The sequence below is a fragment of the Archocentrus centrarchus genome, chromosome 5 (assembly GCF_007364275.1).
Source record: "Archocentrus centrarchus isolate MPI-CPG fArcCen1 chromosome 5, fArcCen1, whole genome shotgun sequence".
Lineage (NCBI taxonomy): Eukaryota > Metazoa > Chordata > Actinopteri > Cichliformes > Cichlidae > Archocentrus > Archocentrus centrarchus.
Window position 1 is genome coordinate 6,946,059 of NC_044350.1, and position 21,085 is coordinate 6,967,143.

Sequence of the window (21,085 nt, forward strand, 5' to 3'; positions counted from 1 at the left end):
CCTAGTGTTACTGAGATCAGACAGTAGGAAAATACTGCTGCTTCTATAGAATCTGGTGAATTTGGACTAACTTGCCCATCTAAAAAAAAGACACTGTTATTGCATTAAAACCAATATTCAGTTCAATTAAGTTTCATTTATATAGCGCCAAAGCACAATAACTGTCACCTCAACGTGTTTTATATTGTAAGATAAAGACCCTACAAAATCAGAGCGAAAACCCCAGCAATCAGACAACCCCCTGTGAGCAAGCACTTGGCAACAGTGAGAAGGAGAAACTCCCTTTTAACAGGGAGAAACCTCCAGCTCAGGAGGCTCAGGAAGGGGCAACCATCTAAAAATTGAAAAATGTTTTTTATTCCTGTTGTGGCTTTCACATGCTGCATTGAAGGTGGACTTTGTTTACTTTTGACAGTACTAAGCTAGCTGCTTCCCATTGTTTCCCATCATTGTGCAAAGCTAAGCTGACCAGCTGCTCGTGGTAGCTTTATATGCAGCTCCTCTATAGACACAAGAAAGAAAAGGAGTGTGTGAATAACGCCAGCAAATATGAAGAGGGTTCACGATGCACTGTAACACACTGATACCTACACAGGCATAAGGCACAATATATTTGAACACAAGGAAATAAATACAATGGTGTCACTGCGTTCCTCAGTGCTACATATAAATAATTTTTCTGGAGTTGGAGTCTGGCAGTTGGAGAATGTAACATGTCTCTGAAAGAAATTCCCATCTCAAAATATCCGAACCTCAGTACTGGTTATGATTCATCACAACACAATAATATTTACTGTGCTCGGCAGTGAAAGGCAGTTCTGCTGACTGCAACATAATGAGTCTTACAAACCATTCACCGTAAACAATAGGCTGGGAATTTAATTAAACTCTGGAGGAGGACATCATTGTCTTTTAGTGTTGTTTCTTTACGGGAGGAGGAAAACGTGAGATGACGACATCTTAAAGGTTTTCATTGGACTAGTGTTGATGCAGAGGAAGGATATGTGGGTGAAAGGGACACACCAGCAGACAGGATATGGGATCCTGTCTGCTGGCAAAAGAATCTCCAACTCTTTGTCTGAGATTCACTGCAGCCTTATAATGAGGTGACCTGTGGCTAAAATGCTGCTTGTGGACTTTTAAACAGTAGTTTTTAAACATATAAAGAGGATGATCCTGTAAGGACTCTGATATTTTGGTCCTTATCTTGTATATTTTCTTACCTGTTCACTCATCAAAAAAAAAAAGACACTGTGTCAAGGTTCAGCTTCCCCCAAAAAAGGGAGGGCATTTTATCCCAGGCCTGCAACAGTGGAGGCACGGCTTTGAGCTGAGAGGCACAGGTGGATGTGGAGACAGTGTGCTTTTGTGGTGTTGTGTTACAGTTGTTGTCTTTTTTCCCCTTCTAGATGACAGAGGGCCGTCTGTGCCAGGTTCACCTCCTCGATGACCGGAAGCTGGAGCTGCTGGTTCAGGTACCCCGCCTGTTTCATTTATTTTTCATTGCGTTTATGGTGTTTTTACCCTTTTTTTTTTTTTCCTCAATATAAAAGTGATTTCACCTGAGCTCCTGTGTTTTATCTAAAACTTTACAGCCCAAGCTTTTGTCCCGTGAACTGCTAGATTTGGTAGCATCACATTTTATCCTGAAGGAGAAAGAATACTTTGGATTGTGCTTCATAGATGACACGTAAGTATGCAGTTTAGTGGCAAGGGAATAAGGAAAATTCTCATTTATGTTAATAAGAAAAAGGATGGAAATGGAAAAAAATAACAACTGTACTGCAAACATTATTTATTAATTTTTTTTCCAGTGGCCAGAATAACTGGCTCCAGCTAGATCGTAAAGTCCTCGATCATGACTTTGCCAAGACTTCAGGGCCTTTGGAACTCAAGTTCCTTGTGAGGTGAGTGTGTTTCCTGCAAAAGCATGCCACCTGTGAAATAGCAGAGAGAGATATTTTATTGTTTTACACACTGTAAGACTGAGGGCCTCATTTTGAAGCAACTTCCACTGTTTTATCGTGACCAGCAGGTGGCAGTAACGGAACATGGTTTAAATCCAGCTGTAGGTCTGCCAAATGGCATTACTGTATTGAACGTGATGATGTGCATAATGCTCAGACACTGACTGCATTGGCATTCTGTTTCTCGTAAGTCTTACTGACCCAAAATAAACTCTTCACAGGTTTTACATTGAGAAGATCACCCACTTGAAAGAGAACACAACGGTGGAGCTGTTCTTCCTAAATGCTAAATCTTTAGTGTTTAATGTAAGTGTTTTTAAGCAAAATATGTCCTTTTTTTTATGGTAACCAAATCTGTCATTTTAATAAGTTGCACACAATAGCTACAAGATACAAAACACAACTATTGAGCTCCTGTTATTCTCTATACCAGACACATTTAATTCATAAAGATTTTTTTTAAAAGAAAAATCTATATGATGCACAAATATTCAGCTCCCCAGCCCCCCCAATAAAATTAAGTAAATAATAATAATCATGCACAACCCTCTGTGCAGACTTAATAAAGCACCTTTTGATTTTCCATTTTAGAAATTATTATACTTTTGCTGTAATTACCGCAACTTGACACAGCCTGTTCTGTGTTTGTTTCCTTTCTTCGTATTTCTTTATACTTAATTGTTGTGCATGCATAACATTTATTCATAATGTGCTGTTTATTTAGGTTGTGTGCTGAATCTCTCAGCAGGTCTTCTCCTACATCTCAAGAGCAGAATGTTGCTTTCAGTGGCAATTGGAAAGCTTGTAATGTTGTGCCTTGTAAAGTTAATGACGGTGTCATCCAAGTCAAATTTTAATGTTTAGGGTACATTCAACCAGAGCAAAGAGTTTAAACAAAGAGAAATGGAAAGGTCAGAGCCCCAGAATCACTTTTCACTCGTATTTTAGTCAAATAATTTATAAACATAATTGAAAATGAATATGATACTTGCTTAGTACAGTTAACAAATATTAGTAGATACTGATATTCAAATATGTTTAATCATTCTGAAATGTACTGTTACACTGTGAAGTTCTGTGCAAAGAGGACACGGGAATGTGGGGTATACGAGGAGCACATGAAGGCAGCATGTGATCAAACGTTGCGGTTGCAGTTTTTTCTTTTCGCGGGGCGAGCAGACTGATCTCCATGGGAGACGCAGACTGTTGAACCTGCTTTCGGACCGTACCACTTTGGCGAACGGGCTGTAACTTCAGGCAGGGCAATAACCCAGGCTGCTTCTGCACCCCTGCCTGTGCGTTACGTTTTATAGTAAACGGCAGGATAATTCGGGGGCCGAAAAACGTGTTAAATCTTCCTCACGGGTAGTTTAAAAAAACAAAAAACAAAACAAGGTTGAGTGGTTCAGTCGGTAACGGTGGGACCGAGGTACGGGACGGGAAGGTTTTCTCTCAAGTCAAGTGTTTCAGACGGTCTACACATTGTATGTGGATGTTTTTTAAAAACCCTTTCTAATTTCGCTTTTTTTTTTCTTCTTCTTTTTTTACAACAGGAGACCATTGAAGTGGAGAGTGAAAATGTGTTCAAGTTAGCCGCGTTCGCATTGCAGGTAAGAAAGAGTTTGTCGCAGCCTTTCCAGGCTGAAATGTTGTCACTCAGCCCAAACGAGGACGCTCGGTGGGCTCGCAACATTTGAAAATAGTTGTTTCTTGATGAGGGGCTACGGTCGGAGCTGTTGTTAACGAAACTGTCCCTTTATTATCAACGTTAACGTCTAAAATGCCCTTATACTTCGACTACATATTTGCTTTTCGTTATTAGCAATAGAAATGAATGAAATGCCAGTCAAATTAAATGTGTTGATATTTTGTTACGCTGTTTTGCCTTTGTAATGGTTGTGCAAGTAGCTAACATTAACACAGAGGTCAGTTTAATAAGTGCTGACTTTTCTGACAGTACCTTTTACTAATTTCTTTGTTTTCCCATTTTTAAGGAGGCCAAAGGAGATTATAGCAGGTAAGAAGCCTTTGAAATGATGCTTGGGTCAAAGCTCTTTGTTACATTAGTTTGATTGTTATTCAAAACATAAGAGTGAGAAATGAAGCATATTAAGCTAGTAAGAATACCATTTTTTAAGATATATGTATAGACGTTCAGAAAGATATTTTGAGGTATTGGCTAATCAGACTTCCATACACATTTTTATTAATTAGAATATGTATTTTAATGCAGGCTTTGTATCGTATTTGAAGATTTGGTGCTGTAATCTATAAAGGAAGCAGGGTCCCTGTTAATGATGGCTGTCTGTTAATGTACAACTTACCCGGCTCAGATTTTGTATTATGGTGGACTTATCTTAGTTAATAATTTTCTTTAGATTTTCTTTCCCCCCCTGTTTTTGTTTTTGCTCTTTTGGACTTGACCTTATGGCCTGCTGTTATCCACATAGAGCTTTCAAAGTCAGATCTTCTCTTATTCCTTGTGACACTGTTCTCTGTCAAGGTGTATCCAACGTGTTTATACCCTAAACATGTGGAACCCTTTAGTTTATTTAGTTTTTGGCATGGTGTGATGGCGTCATCGCTTTATAAATGTTACGATACGCTGACAATCTTGGACTGTGTGACATGTGCAAACACAAGGACGTAGTGTACACAATTTGGTCGATGACACTGGTGGGAGATTCTGTTCCATAATCTGTTCGCTCTAGTGATAATGCTTTTATAGTCACCTTGCTCTCAGAAGCCATAGGAGTGAAGGGCATTAGCAGCCACTAGTAAACACAGGCCTGTCTGATTCAGTGAGCGAGCAGCTTGAAGCAGCCAAACCTGCATGTGTTGTCTCTTTGCTTTGCCTCTAAAGGCCTCTCTGTCCATTGTGCAAACACAAAGATTTGTGCTTTGTAAGGAGAGAGCGCTTGTGCAGTTTGAATGGTGATATATATACAATGCTGAAAATGCAGTTCAACCTCTTGTCAAACCATTGCCTTTGTTCTATTGCAGAAAAAAGGAAAAACACAACTTGGCTGCATCTGCTTGTGCTCATTAACTTGCCCTGCTTTTTACAAGCACGACTGACCTGATAAATATTAATTAGTATTTATTATCATTTTGGTGCAGATTTATTCATCTTGTGTTTTGATTTCAGGCTCCTTATGTCCTTGAAGTGTAGCGTGCATGTTGCAGTCTGAACTTTCAGTTCATGTGGGTGTAGGGATGGGCTGTACTTTGCCCCGACTCTGAAAGCACAATAAAAGAAAGCTGGCCAACAAATCTGGAAGAATCAGAGAGGATGGGAAGTGTCCAAATCAAACAGGTTTTTTTTCGTTATTTGCAGGGATTCTCATTTTCCCCTCACTCACTTGGATTACCGTTGCTAGATTTTAGGTTGTAAAAAAAAAAATCGCAAATTAGATTTGGTTTACTTTACAATGATAAAATAAATATAATGGGTTTCCTTCAGTGGCAAAATACTTTTTTGCCTTGTCTGACTTAATCATAGTACCCCCCCCCCCCCCCCCCCCCCCCCCCTCCCCAATCCCATTTATCTACCACCATTATTGTCCTGGTGCATCCCCCACTTCTCTGTGGAAGTATTTCTCATCCCTGTCAGTGATCTCCTTTATTTCTACTGCTGTGAGAGAACAGGCCAAATAAATCCCCTCAGGAAGCACATGAATGCGCCTCCCATACACAGTATCAGCAAAGGGTCCTGGAGCAGTAAAGATTAGGTGTGGAGGAGTCAGGGAGCCCTCCTCATACAGACAGCTGCCTTAAGAGGGATGAGCCAGATCCACTGTCCAATTGCAGACAACTTGGCGTCAAGAGGACTCACTGTAGTCATGCTTTTGTTTTGGTGTGGGCCACCCCCCTGCTGTGCATTGAATTAATGCGCCATCAGGTCTCCCATTATGCTCTGTGTTAGAATTTCTTTTCCTATGTGCTATTGTATACAGATTCACACTTTATTGCTATCATCTCCCCACCCGCAGGTATAATTCACAGCAACAAGTTGCAGCAGTTCTCTGGGGGTTGGCAGAAAGCATCAGGGATCACTGAACTGATTGATGGCTTTAATTATGCCTTACAGTTTTAAGAGCAGCTGGGGATGTTTTTTCATTGCATACTTGTAATTACCTTCAAAAGTAATCTTTAGGCATTTGTCTATTCATCTGTTGGTGATTTTAAGTTAACTTGAGCGTCTGTTTAGTTCAAAATGTGCGGCGCATGAACCAGCATTACACCCAGACAGTTTTGGTCCTCGGTTCTATTTGCAGGTGTACCCTGTAGTTAGTGGTTGATTCACAGCAACCAGCTCTTTCATTGTGCTTCCTCCAAAGTCACTATGTCTCAGCCCCATGGAACAGCTGACACATGAGTATTATCTCTCCCACACTGAGTGGGTAGGCTGCTCCGGTTTGGGTTTGCACCAGGTGTAGGAATTGCCCCCATGCTGCATTCTGCGGGAAGATAACAGACATAGTAATGAATTCCAGATTGCTGACACGGCAGCGCGGCTGCAGAGTAGATCACCTCGACAGCATCAGGGCCCAGCTCCCCATAAAATGTATGCCATCAAACACACAGCTAAGTGCCGTGGCAGCAAAACCCAGTCAACCTAGGAGAGGTAGCTACAGGGCAGAGTGAGTCAAGAGCCTCTGTCCTTGTGGTGGTTCACCCTTTTTCTTTGGTTTAGGAAGCTGGTTCACATAACTGGATCATTATGGTTCTGTCCTATCACGACAGACGGCGTTAAATTCTATTACTCTCTGAAGAAGAAGAGTTAAAGGGATGCCCACAAAGTCGACTTGAGGTCAAGTGGTTATTAGCTTAAAATCTTCCAATGCTTATTGTGTTATATTAAGGTTATTGTAATAGAGTTAGGTGCTAGAAGAGCTGAGGATGTTCTAATAGCTTTATGTTACAGATGGTCTGACCTACACGTTGAAGCCCTGTCTGAGAAGCCATGGGCTGTTTTGTAATAGCACTGGTCCATACAATAGTTTTCAACACGGGCAGAGGCTGCCAAGTGCTTGTGAATGGCTTTTGTTCAGGTCTCCAGTGGACTGGCCTGCCAAGCCTGAGCCGTTTTTGTCTGACAGAAACTCTAGACCCAGCGCTCCCACCTACAAGAGGCTGCAGTGATTCATAGTTCATTAGCAAGAGACCTTAACAGTCAGTAACACCACAGTTCTGTAAAGATAACGTGGTTACAACAATTTGTTAACTTCTACTGGGGGATCTTTGGCTTACCTGTGAAGAATCAATATACTATTATTTACCTGCAGTACATTAGATAACTGAAGTAGATTAGTGTGGAGAACCTGCATAACATGGCTTTGATATTTTTTGAAAACATTTTTTTTTTTCTCCAAGCCCTTCATGACTTAAAAGCTCTGCATGTGCTGGGTAAATTACGTCTGGCAAGACATGAATAAAGCCCAGGTTTAGTCTTGGCGAGACGTTTTAGTCTTTATACCTCAGATAAGAAAGATGAAAACAATATCCTGACACTCCACTTTTTCTAAAGATTTGTGAGGGTGAGTTATTACTGTCATGCCTTAAGATAGAAATGCAAACCACACTGTGAAAGTCTGAACATGTGGAGAAATGTTCTCGACACATTTTTAGACTTTGGGCTGAGATTCTTGTGTAAACACTGAAGTTTTCTTTACTCATGGTCCACATGCTGGCACAGGGCACTTACTTTAAGGTCAAAACATGTTACTTTAGACTTACAAGCACGATTCCCATGTATAGGAAAACCTGTGCTTGGACGCTATTGTGCGTTGACGGGCATTAATCAGTGCAGTTTTGGTGCTTAACTGTGACTCTTCCAGCTCTGAGGGAGAGCTCGATAACTCTTTCCTATCTACAATAGAAAGTTATTAGGAATTAACATATTAGCTGCTTGTAAAATTTGAATTTTTTTTCCCTTTAGTGCTGAGACTTCTACATCAGACTTGAAACAGCTACCAGTCCTGCCCACCAGAGTATTAAGGGAGCACCCATCTCTCAATTACTGGTAAGATATCTGAGATCTTGTGGTCTGAGAAAACCACAAAATGCATGAGGGTGAAGTATGATTGGGTAGTTTTGGAGCAGCCCCGTAGAAACTTAGGTTTCAGCCAACACCACAGCCCCTTTCCTCATAATTTACTCTGACAGATCTGCTCAGTAGTCAGTAACGCCTGGTTGAACAAAGCAGTCAACTCTCCAGATGCACTTTTTTTAGGTGTTAAGGTTGAATGCAGACCTAGCTGCTTATTGGCAGAAGGTTTTTCCACTGATAGGGTGACTCATTAGTGTCTGGGTCGCGTTAATTACGTTTGCTCATTACTCCTGGAGAGCCCTGGGAGGTGCTGACAGCCGCAGACTATTTGAAAGATTGCTGTCTGCCTCTTCAATCCACTTTGCTCTTGCTTATCTTGGTCATCAGAAGCTGCTGCAGTCTCTGAAGCTGATACAGCAGTTTAATGTCCTGATTAAAATTACATTTTTATGGTGCGTGAGAGACCACATGTACACGTCTGTCGCTCTCTTTCATTCTGGCTGTTAAGTCACAGCAAGTTTGCAGTGTCGCTGTTAAGAGATGATTACAGTGGGATGTAACTGGAATGCATTTGTAGGAGAGGTAGACGAGAGCCATCAGCAGGCCAGTAGGCCAGACTGCATTTTCTGCATGAGCAGACAGAATGTGTGTTGGAGAAATGGCCCTCTCACAACAATCCCTCTGTGGCTTCAATATGCTACACTTGATGGATTATTCATTAAATGTTTTATCTATCCATTTACAGTGAGGAAAAAGTGATTGAACGGTACAAGAAGCTGAAAGGACTGACCAGAGGACAAGCCATTGTTCAGTAAGTCATGAAAACAACTTTTCTTTTGTGACTGAAAATGATGTACAGCTGAGCTTGTGTGTCTCTTCTGCATTACAGCAGGTTCTAGTTCAGGTTTTACTCTTTAACCTAATGTTTCTGCTCTGTGGTGGCTGTTGTTTTAAGAGGTGACTGTCACCATGCCAGAATGTGTCATTAATTAGAGGAGGTACTCTTAGAGTGGGCAGTTTGCCAGCCAGCCTTGGGAGGGTATCAGTCCTGCACTGTTTTTCCCAGGACTGTAATTCAGTGCAACCTTGGGTCATTTACGCTCTGATGATTTGTGCCCTTGAACTGATCAATGGACTCTGTCACAGCCCTGAAACAAATCGATCAGCTTGCCACTGCAAATGATTGTGGCTTCTCAGTGGCCGGAGCTTAAATCCCACTCAGTCTGTTGTATTACAGCAGCCAGATGACAGTGATGAAGTGTAAGTGGCTGAATTCCTATTAACCTGTTCCTCTTTCACTGAAGGTATCTGGCCCTGGTGGAGTCCCTGCCAACATATGGAGTCCATTATTACCCAGTGAAGGTAAGCGCGGTGCCCTGTGTCATACAGTAGCTTAACATTAGAGCAAGCTTATGTCTACATCTTCAGTTTGTTTTCTGCATCTGATCTAACACAGCAGTCTAACTCCTATTCCTACTTTTTTCCATGATGTTTGAAATCTGAGCCCTTTGCTTCAGCTAAGATGGCAACCTATCCATTCAGCTTTTCTCACTGTCTTACACACATCTACTGCTTTTATTTTTCCTACCAACCCCAATTAAATCAAGGTGTGTGAGGAGATCAAACAGAAGTGTTAAAATTACTCAGCTGGGCTCACAGAGGTTTTAAAGCCTTTAATGCATTTGATCTCTTCTTGAGTTGCTATTGCTGTGAGCCTAACGGGGTAATTGCTTTGGTAACAGGCCTCCTTTTTTTTTTTTCTTTCAAATGCACACCAATAAAGTTTCCTCTAATGAGTAAAAGTGTGGTCTATTTGTGTGTGTGTGTGTGTGTGTGTGCGCTTTCCTGCAGGACAAGCAAGGGATACCATGGTGGCTGGGAGTCAGCTATAAAGGCATCGGCCAGTACGATTGGCACGATAAGCTGAAACCTAGACAGGTGGGTTGACCTTTCTTTATAGCTGCTGTATTTACCTCAGCTGCTTTTTCCTTTTTCTCTTCCTTTCTGTAGTGGAGTTATACTTGAACTGCATGTATCTGTTTGTCAGATTAATCTACTTTGCTGAGTTACACAAACTTTAGTGGAGACACAGAGCCTGGGCTAAAAAGGCCTGTGTTAAATTTTTGTGTGGTCCCACATCCCTGTTTATAATTTCTAGATGGGGAAAATGGGTAATGAATCTAACTCCAAACTGCACCATTTGAGACACATTTTCTTGTTTGTTGCTTTTGTTTTGTGTGCAAAGTTACTCAGACTAGCTTAGGGTGTGGGCTTTAAAAATAGACCTGACTTTCATGCAAGTGACATTTAATACTCAAGCAAGTCACTCACCAAATGCAAAGTTGTTAGCTCTTAACTTTGTGGTAGTATGAAATATTGAGTGTCATTGAAATACTTTGTTGAAAACTCAGCTTTCATTCATGTGTTTCTTGTTGGCTGGTTAATGAGCCATCCAGACTGTAAATAGGCGTAATTAAGACTCTGGTTCCCATGCCAGTCAGGAGAAAGAGGAACATAGACGGGGGGAAATATTTTGGAGTGTCAGTATGAGCTTAGTGCTTTCAAGGCTGTAAGAGTAAATGCAGTAAAGACCAATATTAGCAGGAGTGGAATGAACAGTCATATGGATTATAAAATGGCTTAAACAGGAAAAACACTTAGAAAGAATAGTGTCAATCCATTTTTGATTGATTATAAAACCTATCACCAGGCCAGTGTGTTAGTGAAGTAAGTTTAAAAAAATAAAAAAACAGCTCTTGCAAGTCAGTTTTTGTATGTCTGTAATCTTCAACTTTTACTCCAGTTCTGTAACATTAGTGACATTATACTTACTAATAAGAATAAAGTGTTTCTTAAAACATCATTCTGATAATAATCTGGTTTTTACAGTATCCATCAGCAAATTTGCAATAAAAAAATTTCCTGTTCATGGGCCACAACTTCTTAATGCGTAGCTGTGTCCATGATTGTCACCTCCTTTGTCTGAGAGGTGTAATTTAATAATGCTCTAGCCAAGCATTTTCCCTGGCCTCTTTCTTTAGTCTCATCATAGCTGCTTTTATATGGCAGGAACCTGTTGACATAGCAGGGTGTGCAGTACTGAGGCAAGGCATTAATGGCCACAGGCACAGCGTGTCTCTACTCCTTACTCCTATAGGAGGGGTAATTATGGTGCTCCTGGGAAGCAGCAGAGCTCTGGGACCAGTGTTGGCACCCTGCCAGCCAAGTGGGTGGAATAGGTGGAATTTGTATTTTGGGGTGTTGGAAAGGTTCATCCAAAGCAGGTTCTGTCTTTTCTAACTCTTTGACTCAAGGCCGGGGCAGCTACATGAGAAGCTCATAAGAGTTCCCTGGTGGGAGGGAAAATGCTGCCTCTTTTAAAATGACCTTTTTTATTGCTCTTGCTGATAATTAGAAGCCTCTGCCTGCCTGCTTTCACTTCTCTATATGTGGGTAATATTCTTGTCTTAGTTCATAGCCCCTGTATTCCACCCATCCCATCCCTCCTTGCCCAGTCCCTCTCAGCATGTTGCATTCATTATGGTAATCTGTGTGTGTGTGTGTGTGTGTGTGTCTGTCTGTCTTTGAGGGAGCACAATTGCTCAAACAATACAAAGCAGTTATCTGTGGATGGGGCGAGGTGTTAGCCTTAGTGGGAGGTCAGTTGACCACCAGGGCAATCTTAAATGTAATTTACAGTTCTGTGTAAATGTTTTACCTTCACAAAAATAGTGCCTGGAACAGTTTTCATTCATTAAATAGAAAACAGAAAATTAGTAGTTGCTGTCGTTGTTGTGCTGAATGAATTTGGGATTTAGTGCTCTCTCTCTCGCTCTCGATATGATGTGATGAACAAGAATGAAAACATTTAACTTTTTCTCAGTGCTGCTTTTTTATTTGATACGTTTAGTAAAACTCGTAGAAAGCAGCTATGATAGCATAGCCCGATATTATCTTGTTTGCATGCATGCCACTTTGATCACTCTTAACTGAATAGCCTGAAACTGAAAAGCCCCCTTTCCCTGCTGTGTTTTTAGAGAAGTGAAATGTTCAGTAAAGTGAATACTCTGTCAGTTCCATTATGCACACATTCAGTGTGCGTGTATATATAAGCATGTAAATTAAACCCATTGATTATGCATCCCAAAGATCTGAATGTGGAATGAGAGGAACAAGAAGATTCAGAATTATAATTAAGAAGCCTGTGACGCAATTTAATACGAAGGAGCAAAACTGGAACGCCACAACTGTTTCTGGGACATTCAGTGGGGCTCAGGCAGATGGCAAGTTGACATTTAAGTCTTTCTTGAATTAAACCAGGAGGCTTGTGTCTCTTTCTCTCTGTGTCACTTGGGCTCTCTCCCATCTCGTAATGGGACCACATGCTGGTCCACAAATACGATGAGCCAGCGGAAGGAAAACCAGTCTACAGTTTATGAGCCACAGTGTCAGCTCAGGGTATGAAAGATCTTAAAGTATTGTAACTCCATTCAAAGAGAGAATAAAAATAAAACCTTCTTTCCTCTGTTTCTTATATTTTCATTCAACTCTGCTCACCCCTGTTAGGGAACAAAACATGACACATTGTGTTCTATTGTCGTCTTTTTCTCAGCTTATCACAACTTTCAGCTGTGTGTCATGCTTTGGAATGTACAGTGTTGCCATTCGCTTAGAACTGGTGTGTGACGTGCTACGTGATGGGTGTGGCAAATCTTTTTCTGTGTTTTATACTGGCATGTGAGTCAGGGCCTTTTTTTTTTTTTTTTTTTTTTTTTTTAAATCCATGTGTGACTTTTGAGGACTTGTGGCCCTGGGGGGTCTGTGGGCTTGTGGGTGTGTCTGTATCAGAACAGCCTGATCCCATCTGAAACCACAGGCATTTCTGGCACAATTCCACCTGCCTGTAATGACACATTTGGCAAAAACAAGGAAGATGACAAAAAAATGAAGACAGAAAAAAAATTTTGCGTACTGTTAATGCCGGTTTGTTTTCTGGTTTTAGCAAAATGATACTGTTCCCTCTGAATCTATCTGATTTCTTGGACTACTTCCTCTTTAAGAGGTCTTGTGATCGCAGAGTTTGAGGTGTGGCACATCTTTGACATTTTTTTTTTTTTTTGAGCAGTGCTTCCACCAGGAGCCACCTCAGTGTTTCGTTATGCCCTGGCACACAGGTGTGGAGTTTCTCTATCAGAAAGGGTGAGCCATTCTGCTCACTTCTTCAAACAATAGTGTCAGTATCAGTTGTTGCTGTGCAAAAGTACAGATGTTACCCTGTAAATGATGCTAAGTGATGGCGACTATCCAGTGTGAATTGGTGTGAGGTTTTGAATGTGCCTGCAGCTGCTTTCCATTATTTATTAAGAACAAGGAGCACAGTATTTAGTGGAATACCTTGTTTTAAGTAAGCATTATGTCCAGTTTTGTATTGTAGATCCAGGTTGTAGCACGATTTGGGCCATGCTGTGTGCTCACTTTCCTTCATGATGCCAAAGGAAGCCATTGCCATTAATGATTAGGCCAAAGTAAATTATTGCCAGCATGTTTTCTCAGTGGGAGAGATGGTTGTAGTGGATTCTGTTACTTGACAATCCTCGGTCTGCTGTTTACAGTAAGGGTAGCAGAGAACTTCCCACATTTAATGAGGGCCATTTAAATGTCTGCGAGTGACAGGAAGCGGAGCAAAGGTAAAATGTCTTCAAATGTGGAAAAAACTGGTTCATCAAATAGTTGTTGAACCTGCTTATCTGGTTTGACTGAAAAGGAAGAGAGCTGTGTAGGAGAGAAGGAAAAAAGAGCAGTGCAGAGCAGTACTATGCACTGAAGGCTGCATGAGGTGTCCCTGATAGCATAGGGGGGAGAGAAAGGAGGAGGGGTTAAGGGGCGTGGCTTTCTCAACCAAAACTCTTGCAACACCTATCTGGCTTCACAACAGACAAGAGAGGGTATTGTTCGAGGAAGCTCAAGCCCTGTGGGAAAGTCAAGGGATTCAATACAACCCCAAAAGAATTCCACAGGGATCTGATAAGCACAAATACAACCTTTACGGTAAGCCATGCTGTTGTGTCCACCGGTTACCTGTCAGGCTGATTTAAATATTCATTAAATTGTCATGTTTTAGTATCTGTGTCCACTTCCCTAAATTTAGTGTGGTGTGCTTTCTGTAACGTATACAACCAATTTGTGTATCACTGTTGTGGTGTGCTCTGCTTGCTCTGTTGAGAATAAACTCCGTAAATATATTTGTCCCGGTGTAATTGGATGTGTCTGCTTTTAGGGATTTCTTATCCCTAAAAGCACAAGGTGTGTGTGTGTGTGTGTTGTTTTTGTACTTTGCAGAGTTTTGGTTGTTATCTTCTGAGCTGGTATCGGGTAGAATGGTTTTTATGAACTCTGGCAGCTCCATTGCCTTTGTCATATTTTTTCCCCCCCTGTATGGAGCAGAGAAGAGTTGTTTAAAGGCAACAAACTCTAAATCTGAGTTAGTTAAGTCTGCATCAGTAGAGCAGATGTTTCTTCTGATACAGAGAGAAGTCCTGCCTGTTTCCTTCCTCAGCAGAGAGAGATGAAAATCTGGCCTGCTGCCTGGCACAGCTTTGTTCCCTGTAGTTACAGCAGCAGCATCATAATTGCTCTTTTGTTAGCCCGAACTTGCACCTGACTGCCTGGCACACTGTCCCATTCATGACTTCAGCTATTATTTTTTGTATATGTTATAAACTGTGCTCAGAGGCCGGCTGCTGCGGCTGAAACTAAGCCAGTTATCGAAATACCTGCCTCTCTGCTTGTTATCTTTCGGTGGAATTGATTCCTCTTGTTTGGAAAGCTTTTTTGCTCATGTAATGTAAATCCATATTTTGTAGTACTGTGTCAGCTAGTGTGCTCAGTGATGTGTAATGTCTCCCTCTCTGTCCCTTCCCCTCCTTTCTGCCGAACCCTCTCTGTGTCTCTGCAGTTGTTTCAGTGGAAGCAGCTGGAGAATTTGTATTTCCGTGAGAAGAAATTTTCAGTGGAAGTGAACGACCCACACAGGTCAGAAGACAAACCCACTTACTTTATCTTCACTGACCCTAATGGCTGCTTTTCTTGTATTCTGAAGTGTTCCCATTTTAGCAACTGCTCTTGCTTCCTTATCCTCTGCCTTCCACACTGAAGGTCATCTGCAGCCCCTGGCTCATTTAGGACACCTTGTTAATGCTTTTAACCTGTCTGTGAAACGAGTGCTTTCCTGCTGCTCAATGGCTGTTTATTATTCTAAGGTTGTTATAAGACCTCTGCCCTTCACAGAGGCTTTAATGTGCCACAGCTGTTATTAAACCTTTCAGACTGTTTCAGATTTAAAGTTATTCCACAAATTTCTGTGCCGTTTGGTTTGTTTTTTCTTTCCTTTACTTTGTTATATAGCTTTTTATTTATGTAAAAACCACTGTTTCTGAACTACCTGAAACGCTTCATTGACACTTGAGCCTTTACTTCCTTTATGAATCCATTTAACTGTGTTATCCAAGTTATCTGTTTAATCAGGGTAACATATTTGCATAATGCCCACCTAGCAGCTAGTTTGGCATGCCTTCAAGCGCAGAATGACTGCCTCGCACTTAACCATTTTCGCCAGCTTGCTAGAGCTGCGTCTGTTAACTTTAAAATGTCTCGGCCACAACAAAGCATTCAAAATGTTCTGTTGCTGCTAGTTGGAGCAGACATTCAGTTTTTATGCACTCTGAGGACCTGAACACCCAGTGGATTAGTTTTATTTTTGATGACAGTGTCACCAGAAAAACAGGAGAATCTGTATTTGCAGTGTGCTGCCAACTAATGTGGCAAACGTAAGCATTTCGTATGTCCCTCAGTACTACAGTATTCACTTAGCTCTGGCCTGTGGGCAATCACAAATGGCTTTAAGATCGATTTGTAAACACTAAACAAGAACTTGCTGTGGGTCACTGTTTTTTCTCTTTTTGTGCTATGGTGGAAGCAAAACTTAGCTGTTTTTTTTTTTTTTTTATGTTATTCCCTTATAATACACATTGATAGTATATATATAAATTGAAAAACAAAACATAACTTCAGAAATTGATGAAAACCTTGTACTCTATGTAATATGACTTTTGTAGGAGTCTCTTGAGCAGTCTCTTCCAGGAACAAATCTGATTTGTACTGGTGATACCAGCCAACAGTCATGCCTGTACTCAGACTCTGGGGCTACAATAACCAACATTATTTGGCCTTATTTTCACTGGGACTGTTTGGAGCAGACTGGGCTGTTAGTACCCACCCAAAATGAAATTAGGAACCTGTAAATGAATGTGTTATAGGCACTCAAATTAAAGCAATTGAACAGATTTGATTTTTGGATCAGCACAAATACTGGATGTCTGTGTTATCCTCAACAGAAGAACAGTGACCAAGCGAACCTTCGGACAGTCTGGCCTGGTTATTCACACGTGGTATGCCAGCCACTCACTGATTAAAACCATCTGGGGGATGGCCATCAGTCAGCACCAGTTCTACCTGGACATGAAGCAAAGCAAAGTGAGTGTCCATCTGTTTTCTCCACCATGACTCACTTTGCTTTTTTCATAGTCTCTGCCAGCTTGTCTATTGTGAAAGACAAAGAAACTGTCTAAATTTACACCGTTTTACACTGTCTGATGTGTTTAGAGAGCTTGTGTGGTGATAAATTGTGTGATAACTCTTAATGTTATTAGACTGATTTTAGTTTGTGTTATGGCGTTGACCTGTTTTCAGTAGGCTGTAGGAGGAGTAACCTGTAGACAGGTTAGCGGAGCTTGCCGTTCTTTTTCAGTTTGAATAGGGACCAAAAGCTGTTTAAACTGTTTGTTGTGTCACAGCCTCTTACAGCAATGACTGTTCTTCATGTGATGCACTGCCTGATCCGTGTCTCTTACTCATGACTAGTGTAAATATCTTGACTCAAGGTTTATCGAGGGCTTCAAGTCTTAAAGTAAACAGGTTCCTTGGCAGTCAGTTTAATGGTGGGGAGGTTGTTAGGTCTACAGTATAAAAGCTGTTGTAAATCGTGTAATCTATTGGAACCTCTCTAATTCACTTTAACAAAATAAAACTGAAAGTGTACAAGAGCTTATAATTGATCCTCAGGAAAGACTTTTATGTATACCATGTTTTATATATACAGTATTCATTAAAGAATAATAGTATTTTGCCTGTTTTTGTTTTATTTGTGGCTTAAGATAAAAGGCTCATGTGCCTAACAAAAAGTGAAGTATTTAGTTTGGACTGCACAAAATAAAAAGGAAAATACACTTTGAATTAAAACCAAATATCCCATAACAAGTGTTCAACTTTGGCCCAATGCTCTAAAGATACACACTGTGCTTGAGCATTGAGATAGTTATTATGTGCATTTCATAGTGAAGATGGATGAGTGTGTGTGGTTGCAGTCATATGAGGTTATTCAGCTCTCTGTCTTGGAGGCACACGGCCCGTCACTGTTCATCGAGGAAGCCCACACTGATTGATGAGAGGGTAGTGCAATTAGAATATTAAGCATGCAAATGCAGCCGTCACTGCACAGTGTGCTGTCGATTAAAATTAAATACTTCACTATTTTCTCCTCTACCTAACCTTCTCTTTTCTCACGTACAGTCAAAGATGACCACTACTAGGAGTTCAAGCGACATCGCAGTGGACCTCACAGAGATCTCCGTTCCGCGGATCAGTAAACTTTCCAGTATGGAAAGCAAAAATCAGCTCATAACAGCCAGCAATGGGAGCCTCATCTCAACCGGTATGCAGACAGATTATCAGCTAATGACTTCTGTCCTACATCAGATTGATAAGTGACGATTTAAAAAAAATTAAATCATGTCCTCGTTCCAGGTTCTGCTGACTCTGAAGTCAGCGAGGAACAGAAGAAAGAGAAAATTGCTGAGTTAAAAAAGAAGGAAAAGGAACTTAAAGATAAACTGACAGCGAAACTTGAAGAACTGAAAAAGATCTGCATGAGGGAAGCTGTGAGTGTCTCTCTTACTGGGTTTGTTTCCAAAAGTGTTCAAACTCTCAGCTGACTTCTGGATGCTATTCTTATTTTCAGGAGCTTACAGGCAAACTGCCTAAAGAATATCCTTTAGTCACGGGTGAGACGGTTCCTCAAGTGCGACGGCGTGTTGGGACAGCCTTCAAGCTGGATGACCTTTTCCCCTACGATGAGGTGAACACATATCTATTTGTGTTGTAGTTTTGTTGTGTGATACTGCTGTTACCATTGCTGCACCACTGTGTTTGTTTACCTAGAGGTCATTTAGATCAATTGACTTTTTTAATGAGGCTTAAGAGTTTAGCATCTGTTTTTGAGACCTACATTGTGTAACATTTTACAGAGACTTTTGTGGGGAGCTGTACCTAGTTTCCATCTGCAACTAAAGATGCATAGATAAAATTACACTAAAAGATGAATGTTTTTAGATAAATTCCGTGTTGTGACTAATTACTTGAGCTTGGAATGTTTAATATCTGTTTCTTTGTTCAGATGGGTGCCTCTGCTCTGACAAGATCTGTGTATTTTGTGGAAAGTCCCCATTAACTGTGTGGGTGTTGTGTTTTCCTTCAGGATCCACATCTGAGGAATCTGGAGAGCAAGTTTGCCTTGCAGCAAAAGATTGTGGAAGCAGCCATGAAGCTATCCAATGAGGCCGACCTCTGCAAGACGGTGAAGAGGAAGAGGAAAAACAACTATCTTGATGCTATGAGAAAGCTGGAGGAGATTGAAAGGGAGATTAACAACTATAGGATCAAAAAAGGACAGAAACCCACTCAGAGAGCATCACTGATCTTACGAGGTAGATGTCAAACTACGGCAGTAGCAAATGCTTGCATATCAGAGCTTGTAGATGCTTCATCCTAGTGAGACAGGACTGTGAATAAAAGTGCAATATCAGAGGCATTTCTTAAAACAGTTGTCTTTCTCTCCTCTGACCAGATGATGCCCAGCCTTCAGAGCTCAGCTCTCTATCTGACAGCCTCACTCTGGATGATGGTTAGTGTGCTCATGTGCTCCATAATCCCTTTTTCATTTATCGATGGGTTTTACTTAAAACAATGACTTTTCACTCCCAGATGATGAGCTCGGCTCCCAGAGGCAGCGGTCTCGATCAGTCCAATACTCACCCAGACCGCACCACCCAGAAGCTCTGGACAGTTATTGTAACAAAGAGAGACGAGCCTCTGCCAATGATCAGCTTGCAGACAGCAGGTATGTGACTAGTACAGACACTCATGAAGCATACTTGATTCATGTCCTCACACTGTGACTGAACAAGAGGCTGAGCATGAGCAGCTACACAACTCTGCTCAGGCACAGTATTGTCACCTTTTGGCAGAGCTCAACACACAGTCAGTGTAACTATTTGTGTAAAATGTAATATAATAAAAGCATGCATACACACAGGTGAGCTGCTGGATTGATGGGTATCTGTCCTATTCGGCACACCCGAGACTGGCAAACACGATCCAACTGTTTTCTGTGTAGATATGTCATGTCTGTTGTTTCTCCAGAGGCCTGAAGCATGGAGCTAGTACAGACCTGTAGAGTAGATTCAGAGCTACATTCCTGACAGTCACTGCCTCCCTCCTTCTCCTACCTCTCCAACAGTCTCCTTATCAGCCCAAACACACTGACTTTAAAAATAGATGGAAAAACAACATGTCTCTGCCTGTGAAGGAGCAAACACAAACCCAAGCTGAGAGGAAAAGGGAAACAGAAGGTGGTGCTGGAAATTTTGTTTAAACACCAACTACTGCATTAGTGTTTAGAGTGATGCAGATGGTGTTTTACTCTCAGGTTCATTAAAAAAAAACATAATGCTTGCTGCTGCATGAAAAAGACTTAATGGTCTATGCAGTAGAGGTCATTCAGGTGTAAGCAATGACTAAAGTGCTGCAGTCAAGCAAACCCTCGCTTTATTTCTGCTTTAGTTCCTAGAGTTATTGATGAGAAGATAGCAATGTTAATCATCTAAACATGGTTCTTATTTGCATTCCAGATTGCCTTATGACCAAAACCAGGAAGCACTCCATTACAGTCACCATGATGCCTTATCAATCTACAGCAGCCCATGTAGACCAGCTTCCAGGCAGCCACATGATGCCCGCAGCATGCCACCAACTCCTCTCCTCACCCGCAACGCCTACAGCAGTACACAGCTCAGGTGTGGCCCTTGTTTATTCTTCTCCTGCATGTTTTTGAAAACACACTTCATAAACAGCTTTTATTTAATTGTAATTTCAATTGTAGATCAGAGGATTCTCCACAACACTTTCGTCAGCGTAGCGGGAGTCTGGAGTCCCAGTCTCAGTTTATTACAGATATCAAACCAGCTGTGCCAGCGTTCACCGTCTCCCCAGCTCGACGCAGCAACAGCACTGAGGTGCTTGATGACGGCTCCTCCTACACAAGCCAGTCGAGTGTAGAATACAGCGTCCCCGGTAACCACACCCACAGACGCAGAGCGCGTGGACGCCACAGAAAAGACATGTACGCCAACACGGGCAGCATGCCCAACCTGGCTCAGCCAGACACTCGGTGCTATGCCTACCAGCCTCAGGCTCGACCCACCACAACAGCCTACTACGTCACAGGTTATCCCAGCTACGCAGAACCAGAGCCTTACTCCAATGGAGTCTATGTTTACCACAATGAGACGGAGGGACACTATAATGTCAACCCTTCTTACCACCACACCCAAACAGCTTATCACAGCCCCGACATGCACAGTCACTACGGTAATGACGAAATAGACGGCATATCGCCAAACCTGTACGCCACGCTGCGGCCACCCAGGCACCGTCCAGTGCCTCGCAGCAACGAACAGATCAGCAAGAACATCCAGAAGGCCCTGGTGGCTGAACATTTGAGAGGCTGGTACAAACGCAACACTGCACAAAAACAGGCTGCGTATGAATACGACAGAGGCTCTCAGCAGAGCCTGGGCTATCAGACCATGCCTGCACCGCAACAGCGAAACATTTCCTACTCATCAGGTTAGATGACTGCACCACACAATTTCACAGTGTCCTCTGTATTATA

At 41.7% G+C, this 21,085-nt stretch overlaps 1 protein-coding gene across 2 annotated transcripts in view; it reads left to right on the forward strand.

Moving 5' to 3' along the window:
* Nucleotides 1-21,085, forward strand: part of frmd4ba (FERM domain containing 4Ba) — a 41,452-nt gene that overhangs the window by 17,485 nt on the left and 2,882 nt on the right. For both annotated transcript variants that reach the window (XM_030729871.1, XM_030729870.1), the window contains exons 2-21: nt 1,410-1,475; nt 1,596-1,690; nt 1,815-1,907; nt 2,189-2,273; nt 3,521-3,577; nt 3,962-3,984; nt 7,909-7,992; nt 8,765-8,830; nt 9,324-9,381; nt 9,871-9,957; nt 14,975-15,051; nt 16,413-16,551; nt 17,647-17,788; nt 17,881-18,014; nt 18,095-18,211; nt 18,611-18,839; nt 18,980-19,036; nt 19,117-19,252; nt 20,043-20,207; nt 20,294-21,039. In XM_030729871.1, the coding sequence (XP_030585731.1) occupies nt 1,410-1,475; nt 1,596-1,690; nt 1,815-1,907; nt 2,189-2,273; nt 3,521-3,577; nt 3,962-3,984; nt 7,909-7,992; nt 8,765-8,830; nt 9,324-9,381; nt 9,871-9,957; nt 14,975-15,051; nt 16,413-16,551; nt 17,647-17,788; nt 17,881-18,014; nt 18,095-18,211; nt 18,611-18,839; nt 18,980-19,036; nt 19,117-19,252; nt 20,043-20,207; nt 20,294-21,039 (2,656 nt within the window). The remainder of the gene's footprint in view (nt 1-1,409; nt 1,476-1,595; nt 1,691-1,814; nt 1,908-2,188; nt 2,274-3,520; nt 3,578-3,961; nt 3,985-7,908; nt 7,993-8,764; nt 8,831-9,323; nt 9,382-9,870; nt 9,958-14,974; nt 15,052-16,412; nt 16,552-17,646; nt 17,789-17,880; nt 18,015-18,094; nt 18,212-18,610; nt 18,840-18,979; nt 19,037-19,116; nt 19,253-20,042; nt 20,208-20,293; nt 21,040-21,085) is intronic.